Raw genomic sequence first — 25,879 nt, forward strand, 5'->3', positions numbered from 1 at the left:
CTTTTAAAAAATATTTTATTTTGAGAATTTTCAATCAACATGCAATCAAAATGAAGAACAATCAAAAGGAAAAACATCAATATCAATAATATTAACAAAATAATTCAAATATCGATCTGCATGAGGAAAAAGGAATCAACATGATTCAATTATTGTAAAGAAAGAAAAATTATAATACTACAAAAATGCAAATTAAATGTCCATGTTGAACCAAAGGGAGAAAAAGATGATAGAAAGATAATAGAGAGAAAAGAACAAAATAAGATGAGCCCTCCCACCACCCCCCTTAAAAAAGCAAGAAGAAAAAGTAAGAAAAGAGAAAGAATAAGAAAAAGCAAAGATTGGCTTCACCTCGGATGAACCCCACTTCCATTAAGAGACAAATAATTGGACTTAACTAGGATCCTCGATCCTGCGAGCACCGGGGGGGGGGGGGGGGGGCGGGGAGAGACAGGAGGGGGGAATTATTAAAGATTCACCCTAATGTACCTTAGGTATGAATTCCATATTCTTGAAAATACATCATACCTGTTTCTGAGGTTATAGGTGATCTTTTCCAGGGAAACAAAATTATGTATTTCTATCTTCCAGCAGGCTAAACCTGGTTGGGAATCAGATTTCCAAGCAACTTCTATTGCATTTCCTAGCCCCTGCTAAAGTGAGCTTAACAAATTTTAATTGATAGTTCAACAGCCTCATTTTAGGTCTTGTATCTTCTAAGTTACCCAATAAAAATAATTCAGATGCCTGTGGGTATCGAATTCCAGTAATTTTATTTCCAGGAGATTACCCAAATCTTCCCAGAAAGGCCTTAATGTAGGGCAGAAAATCTTGTCCTGCATTAATGTCAGCAGGACCAGGGAATATATTGTGGACTTTCGAAAGGAGAGGCCAAGGGACGATGGTGGGGAGGATTCATTCCTTCAAGTTCTGGGGTTCTTCTACTGGAGCACCTCTGCTGGATTTAGCACATTGAGGCAACTGTGAAGCAGGCACACTAAAGCCTCTACTTTCTAAGGACTCTGAAGAAATTTGGTTTATTGTCAAATACTCCTGCTGGTCACAGTATATTTAAGTAAAAGCCTTGTTTTCTTTTTACCTCGCATAACATACATATTTTTTCTGTTTCTTCTAATGTAGTCGGTAGGAGAGAAATACGAAGAAACCAAAACTACTGCTTCACAGGGAAGGGGGGGGGGCAATAATCTTTAAGCAGAGTTCTAAGGGGGCCATGCATCACAGCTTAATTTGGAAGTTTGAGTGCCCAGGAATGCAGAAGGCTGCAGAAAGTGGCAAAACTATCCACAAAGTGCACTGATCTTTCATTCATTCACATGAGGCATTACCTCAAGGAGATAGCCAACACCATTACAGGATCCCAACCCCCCCCCCAAGTCATGCTTTCTTCTTACTGCTATTTTCAGGTTCAAGAACAGTTTATCAGCTATCAGGCTCTTGAACGTCCCCGTACTATGCTAACTATAACAATCCTCCTGAGCCACCACATTTCTTTTACACTAACTGTAATTATTTATTTGTCCATTTTATATTTATCTTTTTTTCCTCTCGTGAAAATTTAATTTTGCTTGTTATATTATTTGCCTGTGTAGTTGCAGTAAGCAAGAACTTCAAAGTCCATCTCTATTTTGTGCTTATGTATAATCTAATTGCTAACAGTGCAAACAAGATTTGGTGGCATTATACTGTGGGTAAAAGACTTCTCTTGTCTCCATGCATAAGTAAAGCTATTATTATTCTTGGTACAGCTAGAAATAATTGACCGGGGCGTCATTAGATAATAGGTGTTCATAATTTCCAGAGTTTATAACAAAGTATAAATAGTGAATCCTGATGGGCTTGATTTGCAATGAATAGATGAAAGTTGACTGCTTTAATTAAAAATATGATTTATTATTTACATGCGAATAAAAACATTTATTATTCTAAAGCATTGATTATATTTGTGACAGGAACATTTTTCAGTTAGAGGGAGGTCTGAGAAAATAACGTAAACATGAACATGTAAATGCAAAGCAGAAGGCCACTTGGCCCCTTGATCTTGCTCCTGAAGTTGCCATCATATCATTGTTAATAGTTAACATTGATCTGATGCCATCCTCACTTCTGTACTCCCATTTACTCATAGTAGCCCTTCGTTTCATTGCTTATCAAGCGTCTATTTAACTTAAACTTAATGATACATTCTCTCACTATTACCATTTGTGGAAGACAATTCTCGGCCTTAGAACTACGGTAATTGAGAGGAAAAATTGCTTTTGCTCTGTTATAAGTGGGCAATCTCTTATTTTTAAACACCTTGGTTCTAGATTCTCCCACAAGAGGTAATGTGCTCAACTTCAAATCCACTTTGTCAAAACCCCTCTTGTTTCAATAGCAGATCCAAGTCTATCTTCCCCAGTCTTTCTCAACTTCACCAAACTATTAGCCATTCTCTCTATTAGTTTATTAAACCTTCTCTAAATTCAAGTCATTGTCACATTTCCCAAAAATGCGGTGATAGAAATTGTTTTGCAAGCAGACCAGTGTGATATCTCATACATCATATAAGTAAAACACAGTTTTTTAAAAAAGTGCACAGTTATGGAGAGAGATCAGGTGGTACTGAGTAAAGGCAGCATAATTTTATTATTTTGAGGTTCATTCACAACTCTGATCACAGTGAGAAAGAAACTGCCCTCAAATTAGGCAGTACATGATTTCATACTTTTGAATCTTCTTCCTGGCAAGTAAAGAGATTGTGGTTGCAGTGGGATGAATTGTTTAATTTGTTGGCTGCTTATCTAAAGCAGCAGGAGTTGTAGATCGAGGGGAAGGGGATATGTGAGTTTTGTAGAATAAGTGGGAGAAAAGGAATGGTTTCATTTTTAGCCACATTCACATCCCTTTGCAGCTTCTCGTGGTCTTGAGCAGAGCAGTTTCCGTTCCACACAGTGATGCACTGATAGGATTCTTTCAATGTGAAGGGAAACAAGGGATGGATTTTTTTTAAAAGATTTCTTCACGTGTGGAACTACTCACAGACACATGAAGATTGAGAGCAGGTATTTAAAATATGATCTACACTAGAAAAGATTTTCATGCCGACTGTGGAAGGAGTGATGAAGAAGAACCTGATAACTCACATATATAGAGGGTTTCAAGATAATTTAACAGGAAAGTAAAATAGAAATTGGGAATGAGGAATGAATATTTGTATTACAGATGAAATGTGGGAAAAGACCTTGATGGTCACAAAATAACAAGTATCGCTACCTGGAGGGAGTTTGAATGGAAAATCATGTGTTGACAAGATACAGTGACACCTCAGAATAATGCTGGAGAGAATGAGGGAAGATTGGCGATCAGATCCATATTTTTGGGGACTGCCCCAAACTATTATCAATATTGGAGAGATATTCAGGTGAAAATAAACAAATCATGGAGGTAGACCTACCTTTAAAGCCAGGATATTTTATATTGGGAGTGACTCCAGAGGATATCGATACCAAAAAGCAGGTATATTTACTTGGGGTGTTGCTGTAGATTGCACAGATGATGATTACGTATTATGGAGAAATGGAAAACCACCAACTGTCCAACAATGGAGGGAAAGATTAATAGAGGTAGATTTGATGGAAAGCAGAACAGCTAAACTCCAACTAAGGACTGATGTTTACAACATCAAGTGGTCACCGGTAATACTACAGTTACCGAGATTGATTAAGGATATAACCTCTCCATGATCTCAGTGGTAGGGAGGAATTTGACCAATGCACTTTACATATAATTGGAGTAATATATACAGATGTGATTGTATATACAGGTATATAAAGTGATGACACAGTGATAAATTCAATAAGATTTATTCTGACTCTCTTTAGGCTCAAAACTGTCACAATGGTTAAATATATAGGTGACTGTATATTGGTTAGAATAAAGTTGGTTGGGTGCCTAAATCTGTGGTGTCTCTATGAACAGAACTCAAATAAGATAGATTAATGCACTGTATGCATCTGTTAATGTGATTTATGCATTTTGTTTGTATGCTCACATGATATGACTGCCTATGGAAATAAAAGTTAAGCAAAAAAAATTATGATGGGTATAAAGTAAATGCAGCAGGCTTTTTTCATTGAAATTAACAGATCAAAACTAGAGGACATGAGATAAAGGTGGGAGTATGCAACAAGCTGCCAGCTGGATTGGAAAATGCAGGCTCAATTTTGACAGGTACATGATTGGGAGGAATATGGAGGGATATAGTCTAAATGTAGGCAATGGGATATGCAGAATAATCATTTGGCAAAGACTAAAAGGGGTGAAAGGGCTATTTCTGTGATATAGAGTTCTATGGTTCTATCAGTTGACTATTGCATGTTTTTTTTGCTCTCCATTATGGCAAAACTTAGTGAAGTTATGTACAATTTTTAAGAGAGGCTGAGTTTCCCTTTACATATTTTCCTTCTTCATTTTCAAACAAAGAAAATAGAGTTAGAGTAGACTGCAATATACTTCCAAGTTAGGCTTAATGCTTGAAGATGTATTTGCATGTGGTACTGCTCTTGTCCTTTACCAGGTGCTATTAAAGAAGCTCTGATGGCTTGTTGTGGGGCACTTTGTAGATAGTACACCCTGCAGCAACAGGAATTCAGTGGTGAAAGAAGTAAATGGGTAGATGTGGTGGTGTCATTTAAGGCACTTGAACTGGATAATGTTGTATTTCTTGTATATTGTTGGAGTTGCACTCCTCGAGCAAAATGAAGAGTAATTCAGCACACTCTTTGTTGTTTGGAGAGAAATTATGGTGTAAATCATTAGCCACAGAATACTCAGCCAAGAAATGGGTGTTAAGTTAGTTTTCCTTGTTTGCCATCTGATTGCACAAGTATAACCCGCAAAACAGCGTTCTCCAGTTCTCAGTGCAAAATAAACAGACACACAAACATACATTACACACATAAACAGTCCATACACAGGACAAATATATAGACAGAAACCCCACTCGGTTATAATAAAACTGGTATGTTACCAGGATAGGGAGAAAATTTTAGGGGCAGTGGCAGCCAGAGTGAGGAAAAGAGGGGGGGGGGGGGGGGGTGCAAGATATTCTTTTACCCTGAAATCAGTGTAATGCTTTTAAAGTAGAGAAAAGAGTTTGAGCTAGTTAAAAGACTGGTATTTCCCACAGGACCCAGAGCTCTTCCTGTTAGGAAACATAAGACTTAGAATGAAGCTATCCAAATTTCAAATTCAATTTGTTATGATCGCATTGGTGGCGGCCAGGAACTGCAGAGCAGTTATCTGGGTCCAACTCCTTGAGCATTGAAAGTTAGAACACAGAAATGCAGAGCTGTTTTCCCCTGGATAAAATTACCTATAAGCTAAGGAAGCAATATAGTACCTTCTTGAAGGTCTACAGTCCTACTTGATCTACATAGGGACATAGTTGCAGTCTGACTGCTGTGCATGGCTGCCCTTTCCTCCTAATTTGCCCCTCCATTGGTGAGGGAGTGGAGGGGGTCCATCCTGTTCCAGCTAGTGAAAGCTATGAAAAAGGAAAGCAGACTATGTGCTGGCTACTGTGGCACAGCAAACCCATAAATCCCCAAATATAAGTTTCATACCTTTGCTGTGACTGTCTTGGTCAGTAAGTGTAAGTATAATTAGTTTGCTGTTAAATGTTTAATGACAGAGGGGGAAGGTTGGTGTGGGGTTGGGGGGTGGAGGGGAGAGGTTAAAAAATACACAAACTCCATGAGAGGACTGTAAGGAATTAACAAATACAAAAAAAAAGTAATTAATGTGGATATCGTTGATATTGATAAGGATGATATTGACAATTGTTGGGAGTTTGAATGGAAAAAAACTATAAATAAAATATTTTTTAAAAACTGTACTAACATTTGATGCTGAATGCCATGACCACATTGAATTTAACCTTTAAGGACACATGAAGTTCAAAAGTTTTTTAAAAAAAATTGAATGCACCGTGGACACTTCTGTTAGTTACAGTGCTAGGCGTCAATGTAGATTCAGAAACCAAACCCAGTTCAATATGTGCCTAAGAAGCAAAGCAACATTGGCCCTCGGTAGATTCACAAGCCCCTAGAGTTAAAGAATCAAGGGACAGCAGAGGAATGTCAGACTCGCCTCACTGTTGATGCAAGGAGCAGTAAACAGAACAGCATGATATGCCTTTCTCAGTGCTCAGGCCTTCAGACAGGCAAGGGGCAGGCAGTGAAAATCGGAACAGCAACACCAGGCCTGCCTCAGTGCTCAGGCCTCCAGACAAACAAGAAGCGGGAACCAGATAAAATTTATTTATGCTGAATTACCATGAAGTTTTTTGGTTATTTTGTTTCAACCATGTAGTCAACAACTGAGTGTTTTGTTTCTTTGGCAATGCCCGGGAATCCTGCTAAAAATAAATAAACATTACTTTGTAAATATTAGAGTCTCGGATGGGTAGTGTGAGCAGTTCCTTTGGTCAGCATTCTCACAGCTATATGTCAGTCTGGAGGTGGTGGCTCTGATCCTCCTGTATCTCTTCCCCAACGGAGCAGCTGATGGTGGTTCACACTGATTTTGTGCACTCTCTTATGTCAACGATCTCAGTAGATTATATCAATGATGGAGGAGGGAAGGGAGACCCCAGTGATTTTCTGCTGCTCTTATGGTCCTGTGGATTGAAGTTAAATAATTACAATCAAACTGATGCTAGAAATAACCAAAAAGCATGAACTGAGTATAGCAACCTTAATATTTCTTAATATTTAATAATCTAAAGACATGTACAAATTCTATAGTCAAGCATTCTGCGATCCAGCAATTCCTGTGATCCTGCATGTCTTGAAGTCATTGGTTTGCAGAAGCAGTCACCAGAGCAGACATATTAGCAGCACTAAGCTGCCAAGATTGTTTATATTTTTAGCTATTTGTTTTTGTTATGCACTCTTTTATTTATACAATATTTTGTCCATATTTTAGCTCTACATTATGTTTTCAAGAGACCAGGAGGTACAGGGGATAGTGCTGGTGCTATTAAGCTAAAGTCCTTGAAAAGGTGGAATTACTGAAATAATTAGATAAAGAAACTTTGGTAAGGATTTTGTGCAAATTTTATGACGTTAGTTCATCAATAGTTTATGATTTAAAGAAACAAAAGAAGTTTTTAAGCTTTTTGCAGAGAATGAATGTCATAAAAACTTAAGATTGTTTGAAAACTGGAAGGAACTTGGTGTATGTGCATTGATAAAATAGTTTAAACCCCAACACAACAGTGGTGTGAACATTTTGGATGAGATGCTTTTAGAATAGGCAAAAATGTTTCAAGAGTTTAATTGAGTATGATTGTGACCTGGATTGTTACACAAGTTTAAAAGTAGGCATAGTATTTCATTACACATTGTTTCTCATTGCACACGGTGTTAACACTGAAGTCACAGTCAAGATTGTTGATGAATTTACAGTTAGTGGCCATCAGAAACAGGTGGCTTTACATGCCACAAAAAGCCTTTAACTAAGATATTGAGAAGAGTCCAATTGGAGGTTAAGATTCCAAGAAGTTTTCATCTCTTGACTGCAGCTGACAGAGCATGCTAATTGGTTCAAGTGTGCGCCCAAGGATCTTTTAAAGGGTTAAAAATATTCTATTTTTTACCATGCTAATAAAAAAACAATGGAGAACTATAAAATTTAAATAGTATTAAAATTATTTTGTACTAGAATCTAGATGTGTTGGCTTTGATCCAAAGGATAAAATACTTTTGCTTTTAGATAATTGTTCGGCCCACCCAACACCAGAACCTTTAGTCAGATAATGTTGTTGAGCAGTATTTTTCTCCAAACTGTACCTTATTTTATTCAGCCCTGTGACCAGGACATATGCGTTCACTAAAATAAAAATACAGATTAAAATTCATGCACCAAAAATAATCCACTCGAGGAGCATTGGGGCAAGAGGGGAGAAAACTTGCTCTTCCAGGATTCGACAATCCTATTCTTTCACGGTAAAAAGTAATAAAACTTGTCGGAAAGTTGAGGTCATTTTAGCAAAATGCTCTCTTAACAGTACTGTTTAAATTACTGTCCCTTAACCTTTGACACTGAAATTACAAGTAGGATAGAGAATAATTTCTTGAGGTTATAATATTTGAAATGAAAAGTATTACTGGTATTTGTCTTTGTTTTAATCTAATCTTTCTTGAATGTATGCCGAGCATAATGGTTTTTTTTCAAAACTAACTTCAAAGCTCAAGTGAAAGCTCAAACATTGATTGCAGCATGGTGTCTGTCCTAGGCCTAACCACATCCAGCCATTTCATTCCTTACTTTCCTCCAGAAGGGGACAAATGCACAGTGCTCATCTTCCTTTCTTAACAAGTAAAGCAGTCTGTAGTAATACGCAGCAAGTGTGGATTACATTGAGGCATGGTCTTAGAGGTGCCAAGTTTCTGCCACACAATTAATATCCAATGGCTAGCCATTCAAAAATTCTAGCTACATCCCCTTGATATTAACATTCCAGGGAAAACCATTGACAAGAAATTGAAATGAATCTGCCAAATACATTTCGGGCGGCATGGTTGGCATAGCAGTTGATATATAAATATTTGCAGTAATCAAGGTATGAGTTGAACAAAGTAGATTTTTAAGCTTTGCATTCGAAAATTAAATTTTTGTGTTCTGGTAAGATATTCAGAGTACCCATTAATTTTATTGTGATTCATCACTCTTAAAATAACTTCCTGAAAAGTTAATGCCACAATTATAGCACACAAAATTGATGTACTATTATTGTAGTTCAAGTTATCCAAAAACTCTTGGTCATTGTTTTAATGAAGAAAGTAACTGATGATGTTCTTTAAGTAAATGGTATTTTTGTTACAGAACTTTAGAAGTTGGAATGAACTGTTTGTCCCTGGTGTCTTGGAATTCAAAATAATCATAGAACCCTAGACACTACAGCACAGAAACAAGTCCTTCGGCCCATCTGGTCTGTGCTGAATAATGGCTGAGTTTTTACTTCAGTACTATTTTCTTGAACTAACCTGATATCTTTTGATTCCTTAAATATGTAGACATTAATTATTTCTGTATATAATGTACTCTGCAGGTAAGCCTCTACAACACTCTTGAGAATTGAATTCTAAAGATACATAATCTGCTAGGTGAAAGAAATTTCTTCCCACCTTGATCCTGAATAGCTGACTGCATATTCAAACACTGTAAATATTGGTTCTAAACACTCAAAACCAGGGAAAACATCAACTCCATATCTCCCCGCAAGAATTTTGTACATTTCAATAAAATTGTTTCTTACACCTTCAAACTTGACAATCTAGTCTCAATCTGCTTAACAAGCCTGCCACCATAGCAATCAAATCTAGTAAGTCTTTATTGCAGTCTTTCCTCAAGTATGTCCTTTTTAAAGGAGACAGATCTATACATAATATTCCATATGTGGCCTCAACAAGGCTTAATATGATTGGATTAGTATTATCAAATCCTTCTGCAATGTGTCAATAATTGATTGCAGTTAAATGAGATAATACCTTATTTGGGCAATCAAGCTCTGCCTTCTCTCTCTTTCCATTGTTATCAGTCCAGTCTTGAAATATATTTTCTAGATGAAAGCTGTCTTTAGAATGCACTAGTTTTCAGTCCAAGATCTATAACTTCTCACTAGGACTAACAAGGATGCAATTTTTGGGGAGGGGGTTTCATATAATTTTTGAACCAGTCAAGTAAACAAAACGTACTTGTTTTAATATTACCTGTTAAATGAAACATGTACAAATCTTAAATACAAAATGAGTGATTTTTGTTTGACTTCTGGCTGGAGCAATAAAGTCAGAAACTTAAATACCGAGATATTTTTCTGTAACTGGGTGAATTTAGTCTTTTCTCGTTCATGTGTGTTATAGACTAAAGATGCATGGAAGTATTTTTTTAATTTAATTTTGAGATACAGCACAGATTCTGGCCCAAATTAACCTACACTTTTAGAGGATGGGAGGAAATGGCGGAAACCCATGCAGACACGTGGAGAGCATACAAACTCCTGACAGACAGTGCCAAATTCAAACCCAGGTCGCTGGCACTGTAATAGTGTATTGTACTATCTATCCATTACACTAACTGGGGTGTCTTTTATACAGATAATAGTATTGTACTATCTATCCATTACACTAACTGGGGTGTCTTTTATACAGATAAAATTTTAAAATAACAAAAGTTGTTTGGTTCTGGTTGCAAGCTGAAGGTTTTTAAATCTTCCCACAACACCAGTGAAGAACAGAAGTTCTATTAAAATTCCCCTCGCATTTTGCAGCACCTGGCCACCAGTGTAAGAATTCCATTAAATATAAAATGAATCTTAAATAACACAAATATTCTGTATTTATTTGAGGCCTGTTTGCTATCACCAGTTAGGGTTTCAGAGAAAATGCACAAGTGAATACTAGTAACAAAATATTTTGTTTACTTTGTAGGTGAATGGAGGTCTTCTTCGAATTTTTCCAGAAGGCAAATCACAGTTTGCTGATATTGAACCAAAGTTTGACAGGCTAGTATTTTTCTGGTCTGATCGACGCAACCCACATGAAGTACAGTCAGCTTTTGCCACTAGGTAAGTTTTAAGAAGGGGCACTGAACATGTAACCTTCAGAGCTCTCATTTTGAATTTATTTCAGAAGTGAGTGCAGGATGATGCATTGATCTGAAGGAAGATGGCAACGACGATGCTTAATTAAACTGATCCTTGCTCAGTGCACTTTAGGAGGCCCTCAGTGTTATTGATATTAGCTTGTGTGTTACTGGAATTTACAGAATCATTATGGGGGAGATATCTAAAGCAGAACTCAAAATTGCAGAAATCAAAAGGTAATTTTGTATACAATGTCCAAATGAATACTTTAAAGCAAGAGGGGCATGGTGTGTTGGAGTCATTATTTTTTTTGTTTTAAGATAAAACAAGGATATGAAAGATATTGATTGTCACATGTCATGTTTATTGCATGGAGCATTTTATTCATATATGTAGGAGAAAGTATCACTCCATTTATATTACTCTACAGTACATTGATGCATTATGCAAATACATCATCTCGGGTATGTAAGGCTAATCACCTTTGAATACTCAGGATTGTCTGATGATTCACCATGTACTTGGTATTTTTTTTTGTACATAGCACACAAGTGTGATTTTACAGGTGAGTGCTCATAGCATATGAACAGAAATATGAAAAGTCTGGCTGTTTTATGGTACAGTAATAAATCCAGTTACAGTCACAATTTGTTCTGTTTGTACTATGTCATATTAATAACATAAATGCTTATTCAAATAAGGCTTGAATATATTCATTTAACTTGGTGTCTCCTTCAATTATAACAAAAGTTTCATGAACATTTAAGAATGCTATGCAGTATGTTTTTGATGAAATACTTTTGGTGAGCAAGGCAACTCAGTCACTTATTTACTTCCAGTCATGTTGCAACAATATAACCAAATAATGAGTGCTGCAATATTATTTTGTGTTTTCCATTTCTTTCAAAGCTGATATGGCTAATTGACACCCTGCACATTAAAACTCCAAGTGAAAAAAAAGTCGCAGACGCTGTGATTCTGGTAAAAACACACCACAATGCTGGAGGAACTCAACTGGTTTTTCAGAATCTATAGGAGACCAAGATATGTTGCTGATATTTCAGGCCCGAGCCATTCTTCAAGGAATAAGCAGAATAGTTAAGTGGATGAAGTCAACGAGCTCCTAGGTGCATGAGGCAGCACCAAAATAGTCATTATGTAGCGGAGGAAGAGTTGAGGGACCTTGCCTGAGTAGGCTTGTAGCATGGATTGCTCCACCTAGCCTGCAAAAAGGTAGGCATCGCTGGGGCCCATGCAGATAACCCATGGTTATCTGTTTGACCTAGACAAAATGGGTTGAGTCAAAGGAGAAATTAATGAGAGTGAGACAAGTTCTGCCAGCCAGAGGAGGGTGATGGTGGAGGGAGACTGGTTGGATCTATTGCCCAGAAAGAAACAAAGGGTTTTGAGGCCTTTAGGGTGGAGAGATATTGGGACTGGATGACCATGGTAAACATGAGGCAATCATGTTCAGGGAACTGGAAATTGTTGAAGTGTTAGAAAGCATGAAGTATCCAGGATATAGGTGGGGAGGGACTGGCCTGGGGGGACAAAACAGAGTCGAGGTAAGTGGAGAGCTATTTGGTGGGACAGGAGCATGCGGATATGATGGGTCTGCTGGGACAATTGAATTCACAGATCTTGGGTAGGAGGTAGAAATGGGCAGTGCAGGATTGGGAAACAGTAAGGTTGGAAGCAAAGCCAGAGGTGACCAGAAGTGATGAGTTCAGAGGTGGTGCATGATACAGTGGTTTGATGAGTTTTGGTGGGGTCCTGTTTGAAGGGTAATTAAGTAAGAGGATATGTCTGAGAGTTGTGGTCTGGCTTCCTCCAGATAGACATCACTGCACCAGACCACAACAGCACCACCCTTGTCTACAGGTTAGATGGTGAGATTTGAATTGGTGTAGAGAGAGTAAAGGGCTAGGCATTTCAAGTGGGTGGGATTGGAAAGAGTGAGGGGAGAAGTGAAATCGATATTGGTTTTTTAAATATTTTATTTTAAATGTTCTATACATGTAATTAATAAAAAAATTATACAAAACAGTAAATGTTTAAATTTAAGAACATTTCAATCATTACATGGTGGTTATAAACTCTCCCTTCCCCTCCCATATCCTCTGTCCTTGAACCTCCCCACCCCCAAAAAATTACATGTAAAAAATATCTTCTTCTTTGGCTTGGCTTCGCGGATGAAGATTTATGGAGGGGGTAAAAAGTCCACGTCAGCTGCAGGCTCGTTTGTGGCTGACCAGTCCGATGCGGGACAGGCAGACACGATTGCAGCGGTTGCAAGGGAAAATTGGTTGGTTGGGGTTGGGTGTTGGGTTTTTCCTCCTTTGCCTTTTGTCAGTGAGGTGGGCTCTGTGGTCTTCTTCAAAGGAGGCTGCGGCCCGCCAAACTGTGAGGCGCCAAGATGCACGGTTTGAGGCGTTATCAGCCCACTGGCGGTGGTCAATGTGGCAGGCACCAAGAGATTTCTTTAGGCAGTCCTTGTACCTTTTCTTTGGTGCACCTCTGTCTCGGTGGCCAGTGGAGAGCTCGCCATATAATACGATCTTGGGAAGGCGATGGTCCTCCATTCTGGAGACGTGACCCATCCAGCGCAGCTGGATCTTCAGCAGCGTGGACTCGATGCTGTCGACCTCTGCCATCTCGAGTACCTCGACGTTAGGGGTGTGAGCGCTCCAATGGATGTTGAGGATGGAGCGGAGACAACGCTGGTGGAAGCGTTCTAGGAGCCGTAGGTGGTGCCGGTAGAGGACCCATGATTCGGAGCCGAACAGGAGTGTGGGTATGACAACGGCTCTGTATACGCTTATCTTTGTGAGGTTTTTCAGTTGGTTGTTTTTCCAGACTCTTTTGTGTAGTCTTCCAAAGGCTCCTTTGCGCAGGCCCGAGGACAGGTCCACGTCCTCCCCCTCAACGTCCTCCCCCTCCACGTCCTCCCCCTCAAAAGATGCTCACAAACTCAAGCTAGCATGCTGGAACATCAGAACCATGCTAGACAAGACTGACAGCCACCGACCTGAACGTCGGTCTGCCCTCATTGCACATGAACTCCTCAGACTTGACATCGACATAGCCGCTCTCAGTGAAGTCCGCCTGGCAGATGTAGGCAGCCTCCAAGAACGCGGCGCGGGCTACACACTCTACTGGTCTGGCAAGCCTTCGGATGAACGACGCCTATCTGGTGTAGGCTTCATGGTCAAGAGCTTCATTGCCTCCAAACTCGAAAACCTTCCGACAGGCCTCTCGGACCGAATCATGTCCATGCGACTCCCACTTCAAAACAAGCGTCACATCACCCTCATCAGTGTCTATGCTCCAACCCTCCAGGCGGAACCAGCAGAAAAGAACAAGTTCTACACCGACCTGCGCAACCTCATCCAACGTACCCCTACAGCCGACAAGGTTGTCATCCTGGGCGACTTCAACGCTCGTGTCGGCAAAGACTCAGAAACCTGGCCAGGAATCCTGGGCAAGCAAGGCGTCGGCAAGTGCAACGACAATGGGCGCTTCCTGTTGGAGCTCTGCGCAGAACAGCGGCTTGTCATTACAAACACCCTTTTTCAGCAGAGGGACAGCCTTAAGACCACCTGGATGCATCCCCGATCCAAACACTGGCACCTCCTGGACTACATCCTGGTGCGAGAAAGTGACAAACAAGATGTGCTCCACACCAGGGTCATGCCTAGCGCGGAATGCCACACTGACCACCGGCTGGTTCGCTGCAAGCTCAACCTTCACTTCAAGCCAAAGCCCAGGAACAATAAAGCCCCCAGAAAGAGGTTCAATGTTGGAAAACTGCAGTCAGACGAAGCGAGAGGAAACTTCCAGGCAAACCTCAAAGCAAAGCTCGACGTTGCAACCCGCCTCACGGACCCGTCCCCTGAAACCCTCTGGGATCAGTTGAAGACTACCATACTGCAATCCACTGAAGAGGTACTGGGCTTCTCCTCCAGGAAAAACAAGGACTGGTTTGACGAAAACAGCCAGGAAATCCAGGAGCTGCTGGCAAAGAAGCGAGCTGCCCACCAGGCTCACCTTACAAAGCCGTCCTGTCCAGAGAAAAAACAAGCCTTCCGTCGCGCATGCAGCCATCTTCAGCGCAAACTCCGGGAGATCCAAAATGAGTGGTGGACTAGCCTCGCCAAACGAACACAGCTCAGCGCGGACATTGGCGACTTCAGGGGGTAAAAAATATATATATATTGTAATTATAGAGTAAAGAAAAAGAAGAATAGCTTCATGGATTGCTTGGAGAATCGCTTCCAACATACAGGACACCAGCAAGGTTTATATGATCAATTTAGGGAAGAAGACTGGCACAGGTCTCAAGATGTTTGAAGAACACCATTACATATCTATATCTAAAATTTGCATATATGGGCTCCAAATTTGCAAAAATTTACTGTATTTGTTTCTCAAATTGTATGTAATTTTCTCTAAGGGAATACAGCTTTGATTTTCTGCATTTTATCTTCCCATACTCAAATGTGAATCCGATTTCCAGGACACTGCTATACACTTCCTTGCCACCATTAATGCTATTTTAACAGATTTCATTTGGTATATTGATAGTTTCAACGTGGGTCCCATTCCTTCTGTATTTCCCAATAGAAATAAATTTGGGTTTTGTGGAAATACAATGCCGGTAACTTGTTCAAAGAAATTTCCTAAATCCACCCAAAAAGGCTTTACCTTAGGACATAACCAAGTTTTATGCAAGTAAGTTCCTTTCTCTTCACCACTCCTAAGACATTGATTTGATAAATCTGATTTCATTTTATTCATTTTTTTGTGGCATCAAAAATATAGCTGATGTAAAAAAATTATATCGAACTAACCTATATCTTACATTAATGGTATTTGTCATACAATCTCAACAGAGATCTGACCATCTTTGCTCTTCAATTGTAATATTCAAATCCAACTCCCAATTTTTGTCTAGATTTATGCATTCCCTGTTTAGTAGTTCCTGTTTATAATAAAAGATACATTGCAGAAGTAAATTTCCTCGTATTTCCTCTGCTAATAAGAGTTTCCACCTCATTGCAAGTAGATAACAGCATCGCTGGGACCTAACTTTTCCCTCAAATATCTTTCAATTGAAGGTAACAGAAAAGTATTATTAGTTATTCTGTATTTATTCCTAAATGACAGTTGACCTTGTTCATAACAATCTTCAATATTATTGATACCTTTACTAACCAAATATTATTAATTTTGAATCCCATTTATATATAAATTCCTCTGCTAATCTCTCTCCTATTTTATCCAATTCTAATTTAACCCAAGCCAGTTTTTCTACTCCTTCAAAAAAATAAGTAATAAATCTCCTTTGAGCCGTTTGGTAATAATTCTTAAAGTTAGGAATCTGAAGGCCTCCCTGTTCATATTTCAAGGTTTTTCTTTAGAAATTCTTGAAAATATTCCTTTTCAAATAAATTTCCTTATATGTTTAATTAATTTGTGAAAAAGAAAACTTGTGGTAGTAATATTGGTAAGGTTTGAAAGATATATTGTATTCTTGGGAATACAATTCTTAATGTGGTTAACTCTTCCTACTAACGTTATAGGTAAAATCATTTTTAAAAATTTTCTTCAACCTTTTTTGAGTAATGGAAAATAATTCAATTTGTATAAATTTTTTAGATTATTATCTTCTCATATCTCTAAATATTTAAATGCATCTTTTGGCCATTTAAATTGAGTATTTCTTTGTCAATGACTATAATCTTATTCTGTAAGGAACATAATTTTACTTTTATCCCACTTTATTTTTTAATTTTAAAAAAATTATTTTGTTTTAAGTCATTCATTCATCCATATTCAAAATTCATTGTACAATATCATAATATAAACAATATTACATGTTGACTTTAAAACCCAATCTATTCTCCCCAATCACCTCCCACTTTCACAAACCCCTAGTTGTCACTCCTTTCAAAAGTCATTCCCCTTCTCTCAAAGATAGGCCCACTGCTAACAACACAGCAGAGGGAAAAAAAGTATTATTAAGAATAGAAAAATTTTTTAGGAGTAGTATCAAAACAAAAGGGATCTTTTTCCCTTTTTATCTGTGTGGATTTCAAAAATGTAGAAAAGTAACATAAAATTTCTACCATTACTTAAAATCTTTAGTTTCATATTCCACACAAAAAAACATATTATTATTGTTATATTTATTTCACACATTTCCTTCTATCCCCCAACACCACATTCCTTTCAGAACCATTTTCACTTCTCTCAAACATAGGACGCAATATCAACACTTCCAAAAAAAATATGAAGCCTCAAGAAAAAAATATAAAGTAAGGAAAAAAGTGAGAACCCTCCATCGGTGCAAAATTCAAAATTACACCACCCCTTCTATTTTACAGGTAGCGGGAAAACCCACTAACAAACACGTATGTATGGATTCTGGAGGCTAGCCTACCAAACTCCCAGGCAAAACAATTTCAGAAAATTTTATACTATTTTTTCCAAAGGATTCATATTAAACAAATACACAGTAGGAAATAGTATCATAATTTAGATTTAAAGAATCAAGTTTAAAAAAAGTTCTCTCATTTTCCTTCAAAGTTGATAATTTGTTCGCAAAATGCTTTGCTGTTTCAATATCGGTAAAAAAATTGTCCATTTATAATCATAATTTTCAAATTGGCTGGTTGACACAGCACATATTGGTAACCTTTTTTCCAAAGGGTGTTCTTCAGTGGATTAAATTCCTTTCTATGCAATATTAGCACAGCACTTATATCAGGATAAAAAAATATATTTTCACCTTCAACTTCCAGTGGTTTTCCTTCTCTCTCCTTAACCTTTATTGCTGCAGCTCTTAATTTTTTCACAATTATTAAATTTTGTGCATCTAATTAATATAGTGTGTGGATTTTGATCATTCCTGAACATGGATAAGGAGATCTATATACTTTCTCAATTTCTATCTTTGCTCTGACTTTTTGTACTCCCAGGACATTTGGTAACCATTCTTGAAAGAAGCAGATAGGATTTACTCACTCCATTCCCTCTTTGAGACCCACTATTTTAACATTATTAAATCTCATAACATTTTCTAAAGAATCCATCTTTTCCAATATTTTTGCTTTTTCTGTAGCACATTCATTTAATTCTTTTTCCACTTTAACCACTCTTTCAGTAGTCTTCTCCATTTTTTTTCTTCCACTTGTTATGAGCCTAGAGGAGCCCAAAACCCAGCAGCAATAGTTATTCACCAAGACAAATGGTTACTTAAACAAAAGTTGCTTTTAATTACCTTTAAACATGAAAACAGGATCAAACTTTAATTTATTACTATAACCCCCTTCTAATTCTAAATGCATGTGTATGTAATGTGTATGGTAGTTCAGAAAAGTTCTTTAATTCACAGTCCAATCTCACTTCTCACTCCTCCAAGTTCACTGGTTCCAGGCAATTCTTATACTGTGCACAGAATGTAACATTTATGAAGTTCACCAGGCTTTGCTGCTTGAAAGTTAAATGGTTACCGCTCAGGAAAGTTCTTGTCGGTTTTCAGAGATATTTGTTATTTGCTGGACACCAACAACTGGTAACCAGTCACTTCAGTGTCTTGCCGAAGAAACTTGCCCCATCAGCGTTTTCCAGAAGATAACATCTTTCTTTCAGGTCACCACAGAGTTCCTTTTTTTTTCCCCTTATTTCAAGTGAAACATTAGGCAGCCAGTCGTCTCCTCTTGTATGGACCACGAGGGCTTTGACCAGGCTGAACTAGGAACTCACAACCAGTCTTAAAAATGGAGTTTATCCACAAGTTTTCCAGCTTGTCCTGTTCCAGTCCCAGCTGCTGCTGATGCTGAACTGTAGAACTGAATTCTCTCTCTCTCTCTCAAAAGCCTGGTTTTTTTCTCTCTGCTTGCAAAACCCTCTTAGAACAGCCAACTGCATTCAGACAGACTGTGGCTCAGAACCTAATCCTCCGAATTCTTTCATCTGTTGCTTTCCAAAACAATTGATTTGTGAAGTCCCTATAGGCACTCTTCAAAGTTTTTGCAAAGGCACTCGGAGCTGGGCTGTCTGGCTTGAGCAGAGCTCCAGTATTTTATTGAGATCTGTTTTGAAGTGTTTGTATGTAACCTACACTAAAAAAACTGCCACAATTTATCTTCTTTAAATTTTATATACAATATAAAATACACATAACCTGTCACACTTTCTCCCTACAAAGGAAATTTAACTCTTGAGTTAAAATTCGGTTATAACTAAACTGAGTTTAAAATCACTAAAGAGATAAAAATTCACAATATCTAACATGTTGTAATAATATAACCCAATGTTGAGTAAATATTTCTATACATAATCAATTTTAACATCTTGACAAACAATCTGCTCTCACATTATTTGTACCTCTGATATGATTAAATTGCAGATTATATTCTTGCAATATTAAACCCCAGTTTAACAATTTTTTTATTCCTCATTTTATTCAAAAATTTTATTCAGTAAATATCGCAATTGGTTCATGAAAGGTACTGACATATATATCAAAATTCCGCAGAGCAAATATTATAGACAACAGTTCCTTCTCAATAGTGGAATAGTTCCTTTGATGAACATTGAATTTTTTTGAAAAGTAGGCAACTGAATGCTCAATTTCATTATGCTTTTGTAATAAAACCGCACCTGTGGCTCCCTCACTGGCATCTACTACTAAAGAAAATGGTCTGTCAAAATCAGGAGATTTTAAAACCGGGTAATGGCATAGCATCTCCTTTAAATTTTCCAAAGCTGTCTGACACTCTTTAGTCCAAACCAATTTCTCCTCTTTCTTCAAAAGGTTGGTTAAAGGAAGAGCAACCTCAGCAAAATTTCCTATAATACCCTGCCATTCCTAAAAACTTTCTCACTGCTTTCTTGCCACTGGGAATAGGAAATTCAGAATTTGCATTCACTTTAGCTTGAATAGGTGCAACTTTGCCATGACCAACTACATGACCTAAGTATGTCACGGTAGCATGTCCAAATTGACTTTTTGCTAAATTAACAATTAAGTTTGCTTTGGATAATCTTGCAAACAATTTGTCCAATTCCCTCAGATGTTCTTCCCATGTGTCACTTTTTGTGACCAAGTCATCAATATAATCATCTGTATGTGTCAACCCTTGGATTACCGAATTAATCATCCTTTGGAATGTTGCATGGGCATTTTTCATACCAAAATGTAATACCTTATACTCATATAAACCGGATGGAGTTACAAAAGCCAAAATATTCTGTCCTCTCTCAGTTAGAGGCTCACACAACAAATCCACCTTAGTATGAAATTTAGCTTTCTCAATTTTATCCTATTCTTGGAATAGTTGTTCCAAGAATGTTCTTGTTTTAGTTACTGAATTCACCTTCCTGTAATCTGTACAGAACCTAGCAGTTCCATCTGGTTTTGGTACCAGAACAGAAGGAGAATCTGAGTTCATTTTTCAATGTATATTCCACCTCCTGATTTTACTCTTCTGAATGCTTATTCTATATGGGTGCTGTTTTATGGGACTTGCCTCTCCCACATCCACATCATGATAAATCACTGATGTCCGTTTTGGCACATCAGGAAACAAATTTGCATATTTCAAACGTAATTATTTCAACTGCATCTGTTCTTGTGACTAACTTTTCCCCCAGATTTTCCAAAATTGCTGAGTTAGACAGGCAAACAGGAATCATGGCTTCTTTAAGGTTACCTCATAAGATTCTGTTTCCATAATCTTATGATCCATAACTTCCTCAACCCTGTCAACAACTAACCCCTCTGATACAGATTGTTCTCCACTACCCTTATTCTCATAATAAGGTTTCAACATATATATGTGACAAACCTGAGCTTTATTCCTTCAATCTGGAGTGTTTACAACATAGTTAACATCATTCAGTTTTGATTTAACTACATAAGGTTCAGTAAATTTAGTTTTCAAAGAATTGTTATGTGTTGGGGACAAAATTAAAACTTTATTTCCTGTCTTAAAATTCCTCACTTGAACTTTCCTGTCAAATAAGCGCTTCATTTTACCCTGAGCCATTTCTAAAGTCAAAGTTCACACATTTTGTAACCTATCTTTAAATTTAGAAACTTAATCCAGCAAGTCCAACTGCACATCCTCATTAATCCAGCAAGTCCAACTGCACATCCTCATTAATCCAGCAAGTCCAACTGCACATCCTCAATAATCCAGCAAGACCAACTGCACATCCTCATTAATCCAGCAAGTCCAACTGCACATCCTCATTAATCCAGCAAGTCCAACTGCACATCCTCATTAATCCAGCAAGTCCAACTGCACATCCTCATTAATCCACTGTTCTTTTATCATTAAAGGTCCTTTAACTTGATGTCCAAACACAATTTCAAAAGGACTGAAACCTAATGAATCCTGCACAGCCTCCCTTGCTACAAATAACGATAAATGAATACCTTCGTTCCAATCTTTTTCATTCTCCAGACAATAAATCCTAATCATATTTTTAAGAGTAGAATGAAATCTTTCTAAAGCTCCCTGAGTTTCAGGATGGTACGCAGATGAAGTGATCTGTTATATTCTCAACTCATAAATCAACTGTTGAAACAACCCAGACATAAAGTTAGATCCTTGATCACTCTGGATCTCTTTAGGAATCCAAAAACTGAAAAATCTTTCCCGAGCCTTTTGCACCGTTTTTGCTTTAATATTCCTTAATGGTATAGCTTCTGGAAATCTCGACGCCGTACACAAAATTGTTAACAAGTACTTATTCCCAGACTTCGTTTTAGGGAGGGGACCTAAACAATCCACAATAGCCCTAGTGAAAGTGTCCCCAACAAGAGGAATAGGTTACAATGGAACTACTGGAGGACCCTGGTTAGTTTTCCCCACAACCTGACAAAAGTGACATGTCCAGCACCAATTTACAACATCCTTCCTCAAACCAGGCCAAAAAAATTGGTTTTCTTTACACCAAAATGACCACCCAAAGGTGTACTGTGGGCTAGATTTAAAATTTCATTCAGGTAATTTCTAGGAATGACCATCTGATGAATCTTCCCCCCCCCCCCCCCCACTCTTCATTAGTAGGAATGTCAAGAGGTCTCCATTTCCTTATCAACAATTCATCCTTCAAGTAATATCCACAAGCCATTTCTTTAATCTCCTGTTCACTTACTGATTTGTCCCTCAAGTCAATAAGATCTGTTTCTGTTGCTGAATTAACTCTTTCCTTGACAAAGAGAAATCCTCACTCTCACAATTAACCTGCTCTTTCAAAACTATTTCAGAAGCACTGGGCAAGTCTCTACCAACTGGATCTTCCTCTGCTCTCATCATTTTCTTAGCCAAAGACCTGGTTACAGCACATGCAGGATATATCTCACAATTCTCCTCAACATCATCCTTACAAGGCTGATTTGTTCACCTCAAAACTGACCCAACTTTATCCTCTGCCAAATCATTCCCTAATAAAAATGAGACTCCCTGCATGGGTAACTTTGAAATTACTCCTACTACAGTAGTGGCCGGTAGGAGAATACCAACCCTCTCCAGAAAAGAAGGAAAAAAAGTGAGGAAAAAACAAAGTCCCAGATACACAAATCACAACAAATAAAAAATAAAGGTGTGGAGGAAATGGCACCAAAGAAAGAAAAGCCAAAAACAACGGGAAGAAAAGAAGAAAAAAAGATGCCGGAAGAGAAAGGTGAAGGCCTTACCTGTATGAAAAAGCAGGAACCCGTCATGGAAAGAGGAGCCCACTCCCCGAGGTCAGTGGAGACCCTGCAGGGTCGCGACCCATCGAACGCAGGACTGCAAAGATGTCTCACAGAGCCAAACAGAGGTGCGCAACCGCGCACGACAAAGACAACACCGACATCAGGGGGGACCAGATGTGGAGTGGAACTCTACAACATGAACAGCTGAGTATGACCCGACAGCAGGGCTCCCAGTGGGAAGATACAGAAAATAATAGGAACGGGAAGGGTGAGAATGAAAAAAGGAAACCAGAGACACAACAGATAACCAGCCCAGAAGAAGAGGACCAACATCAAGACACCATAAAAAAAAAACAACAAACTGAGACAAGCAGCCCAACAAGAAAGTCAGAAGAGACAAAGATACAAGGAAGAGAAATAGAAGACACAAATCCTAGAGCAGACACAGAAGAAGGAGAACATCAAGCTCTGCACAGAGATAGAAGATAAAGAGAATGGACATTACATAGATTAAAAAAATTTCAAGAATATATGAAAGCATTAAAAGAATGGCTGACATGAGAATTTAGTGAAATAAAAAGAAAAATGAAAAGTACAGAAGAAAAAGTGAGCAGAATAGAGCTGGTCATAACAGAAATAGAGAAAAGATTAGACAAAGTGGAAGAACGAGAAACAGCCGTAGAAATGGAAGTGAACGACTTAAAAATAAAATTGGAAGAAACTGATCAAAAAGTTAAAGAAACACAGGAGTTGTTAGCTCAGAAGATGGATATAACAGAAAACTATAATTGGAGAAACAATATAAAGATAGTGGGCCTTAAGGAAGATGAAGAAGCCAAAGATATGAAAGAATTTATAAAAGAATGGATCCCTAAGGTCCTGGGAATGCCAAAAATGCAGGAAGGAATGGAAATAGAAAGGGCACACAGAACATTAGCCCCGAAACCACAGCCACAACAAAAACCAAGATCAATTTTAGTAAAATTCCTAAGATGTACAAGAGAAAATGTATTGGAGAAGGCAATGAAAAAAATGAGAGAAGACAAAAAGCCACTGGAATACAAAGGTCAAAAAAAAATTTACTACCCAGACATAAGTTTTGATCTCCTGAAGAAGAGGAAGGAGTTTAACACAGCAAAATTGATCCTGTCGAAGAAAGGCTATAAATTTATGTTAAGATATCCAGCGGTGCTTAAAATAGTTATCCCGGGGCAGCAAAGCAGACTGTTCTCAGATCCGGAGAAAGCACGAGAATTTGCAGAACGCCTGCAAAACAGAAAGAGAGATGAAGAGATGAAACAAGAACAAAGAATGATGACAAACTTCATATAAAGAAGAAAAATGATATATAAGTAAGAACTAAAGAGGGGAAGAAAAGGGAAGGAAGGAAGGAAGGGGGGGAAAAAGAGGGTGAGCTTTGTTATATGTGAAGATAAAAGTATTTTCTGGAGGGGGTTTGGTGGGAGAGAATAACAGTCACTGCGAAATCAGTTGACACTTGCGAGCGGGTTCGCAATCCAAATGGAGAGGGAAGTTGTGGTTGCCCGGCAAGGGGCAACTCAGAGAAGGGGTGGGGGATATTTGGGGTTAAGGGAATTTTAGATGTGGGAATAGTGGAAATATTTTGTGTTTTAGAAGCGTTCAAAAAAAGTGAACAGAAATGGATATGGGGAAAGGTGGTGATGAGGAAACGGAAATGAGAGGTAAACAAAGTATGAAATGGCCATGTTGAACTATATGACTATAAATATTAACGGAATACATAACCAAATCAAAAGGAAGAGGCTGTTAAATTTACTGAAGAAAGAAAAAATTGATATAGCATTCATGCAGGAAACACATCTAACTGAAGTGGAACACAAGAAATTAAGGAGAAATTGGGTAGGGCATGTAACGGCAGCATCATGTAATTCAAAAGCCAGAGGAGTAGCTATATTAATCAATAAAAATGTACCAATCAAAATAGAGGAGGAAATAATAGATTCAGTAGGGAGGTATGTAATGATAAAGTGTCAGATATATTCAAAATTTTGGAATTTGCTCAATGTATATGCACCTAATGAAGAAGATCAAAAATGTATGCAGGATATCTTTTTGAAGATTGCAGATACGCAGGGGAATATACTGATAGGAGGGGACTTCAACCTTAATTTGGACTCAAAGATGGATAAAACTGGAAAAAAGACTAGCAGAAAAAGCAAAGTAACCAAATTTATGGTTAAATCGATGCAGGAAATGAAACCTTTGGATATATGCAGGAGACAACACCCAAAGGAGAAGGAATACTCATATTATTCAAGTAGACATAAAACATACTTAAGGATAGACCTGTTCCTGTTATCAGCCCACATCCAAAGGAGAGTTAGAAAAATGGAATATAAAGCTAGATTGTTATCGGATCACTCACCCCAGTTATTAGCAATGGAGCTGGAGGACATCCCACTGAGAACATATAGATGGAGATTAAAGACAGGATTTTAGAGAATTCATTGAGCGACAAATTAAAATGTACTTTGAAATAAATACAAAATCAGTGAAAGATAAATTTATACTATGGGATGCAGTGAAAGCGTTCATCAGAGGGCATATAATAAGTTATGTAACTAAGATGAAGAAGGACTACATCGGGAAATAGCAAGTACAGAAAAAGAATTAGCAACAAGGGAAGATACAACAAAAAAGAAGAGAATTGGCGGACAAAAAAATAAAATAAGAAACACTACAAACGTACAAGGTGGAGAAGAACATAATGAAGACAAAGCAGAAGTATTATGAGCAAGGAGAAAAAAACGCACAAAATACTAGCTTGGCAGCTTAAGACAGAACAAACTAAAAGAACAGTATTGGCATCAAGGAAAAGGGACAAATTACATATAACCCAACAGAGATCAATGAAAACTTCAAAGAATTTTACGATCAATTATATCGAACTGAGAACGAAGGGAAAGAAGACAAAATAGATGAGTTTCTAGCTAAAATTAAACTACCGAAATTGCAAGAAGAGGAGCAAAACAAATTAATAAAATCATTTGAAATGGAGGAAATACAGGATATATTATAAAAACTACTAAACAATAAAACGTCGGGAGAGGATGGACTCCCAATAGAATTCTATAAAACATTTAAAGACATATTAATTCCTCCTCTCCTGGAAGTAATGAACCAGATTGAAGAAACACAAAACATGCCAGATTCATGCAAAACAGCAATAATTACAGTAATATCAAAGACGTGAAAGATCCACTAACACCACCATCGTATAGACCAATATCTCTACTCAACTCAAATTATAGGATAATAGCTAATCTATTAGCAAACAGATTGTCCGACTGTGTACCAAAAATAGTAAAACTAGATCAAAATGGATTTATTAAGAAAAGATGAACAATGGACAATTTCTGTAAGTTCATTAACTTAATCCATGCAGTACAAGGAAACAAGACGCCAACAGTAGCAGTTGTCTTAGATGCAGAGAAAGCCTTTGACAGAGTAGAATGGAATTATTTATTCAAAATACT

The 25,879-nt window shown here is 37.8% G+C and overlaps 1 protein-coding gene and 1 long non-coding RNA gene across 9 annotated transcripts in view; one reads left to right on the forward strand and one right to left on the reverse strand.

The window, feature by feature from the left end:
• Positions 1-25,879, forward strand: part of egln1a (egl-9 family hypoxia-inducible factor 1a) — a 124,397-nt gene that overhangs the window by 79,262 nt on the left and 19,256 nt on the right. For 2 of the 8 annotated variants that reach the window (XM_069885059.1, XM_069885060.1), the window contains exon 3: positions 10,494-10,630. In XM_069885059.1, coding sequence (XP_069741160.1) covers positions 10,494-10,630 — 137 coding nt within the window. Of the gene's footprint in view, positions 1-2,911; positions 3,037-4,145; positions 4,231-6,987; positions 7,100-8,889; positions 8,996-10,214; positions 10,349-10,493; positions 10,631-25,879 lie in introns of those variants that run through there. The other 6 variants (XR_011340103.1, XR_011340102.1, XR_011340104.1 and 3 more) reach the window with 6 other exon arrangements.
• Positions 1,891-25,879, reverse strand: part of LOC138736121 (uncharacterized) — a 77,977-nt gene continuing 53,988 nt past the window's right edge. The window contains exon 3 of the long non-coding RNA XR_011340105.1: positions 1,891-6,679. This is a non-coding gene — a long non-coding RNA (uncharacterized lncRNA). The remainder of the gene's footprint in view (positions 6,680-25,879) is intronic.

The sequence above is a fragment of the Narcine bancroftii genome, chromosome 6 (genome assembly GCF_036971445.1).
Source record: "Narcine bancroftii isolate sNarBan1 chromosome 6, sNarBan1.hap1, whole genome shotgun sequence".
Lineage (NCBI taxonomy): Eukaryota > Metazoa > Chordata > Chondrichthyes > Torpediniformes > Narcinidae > Narcine > Narcine bancroftii.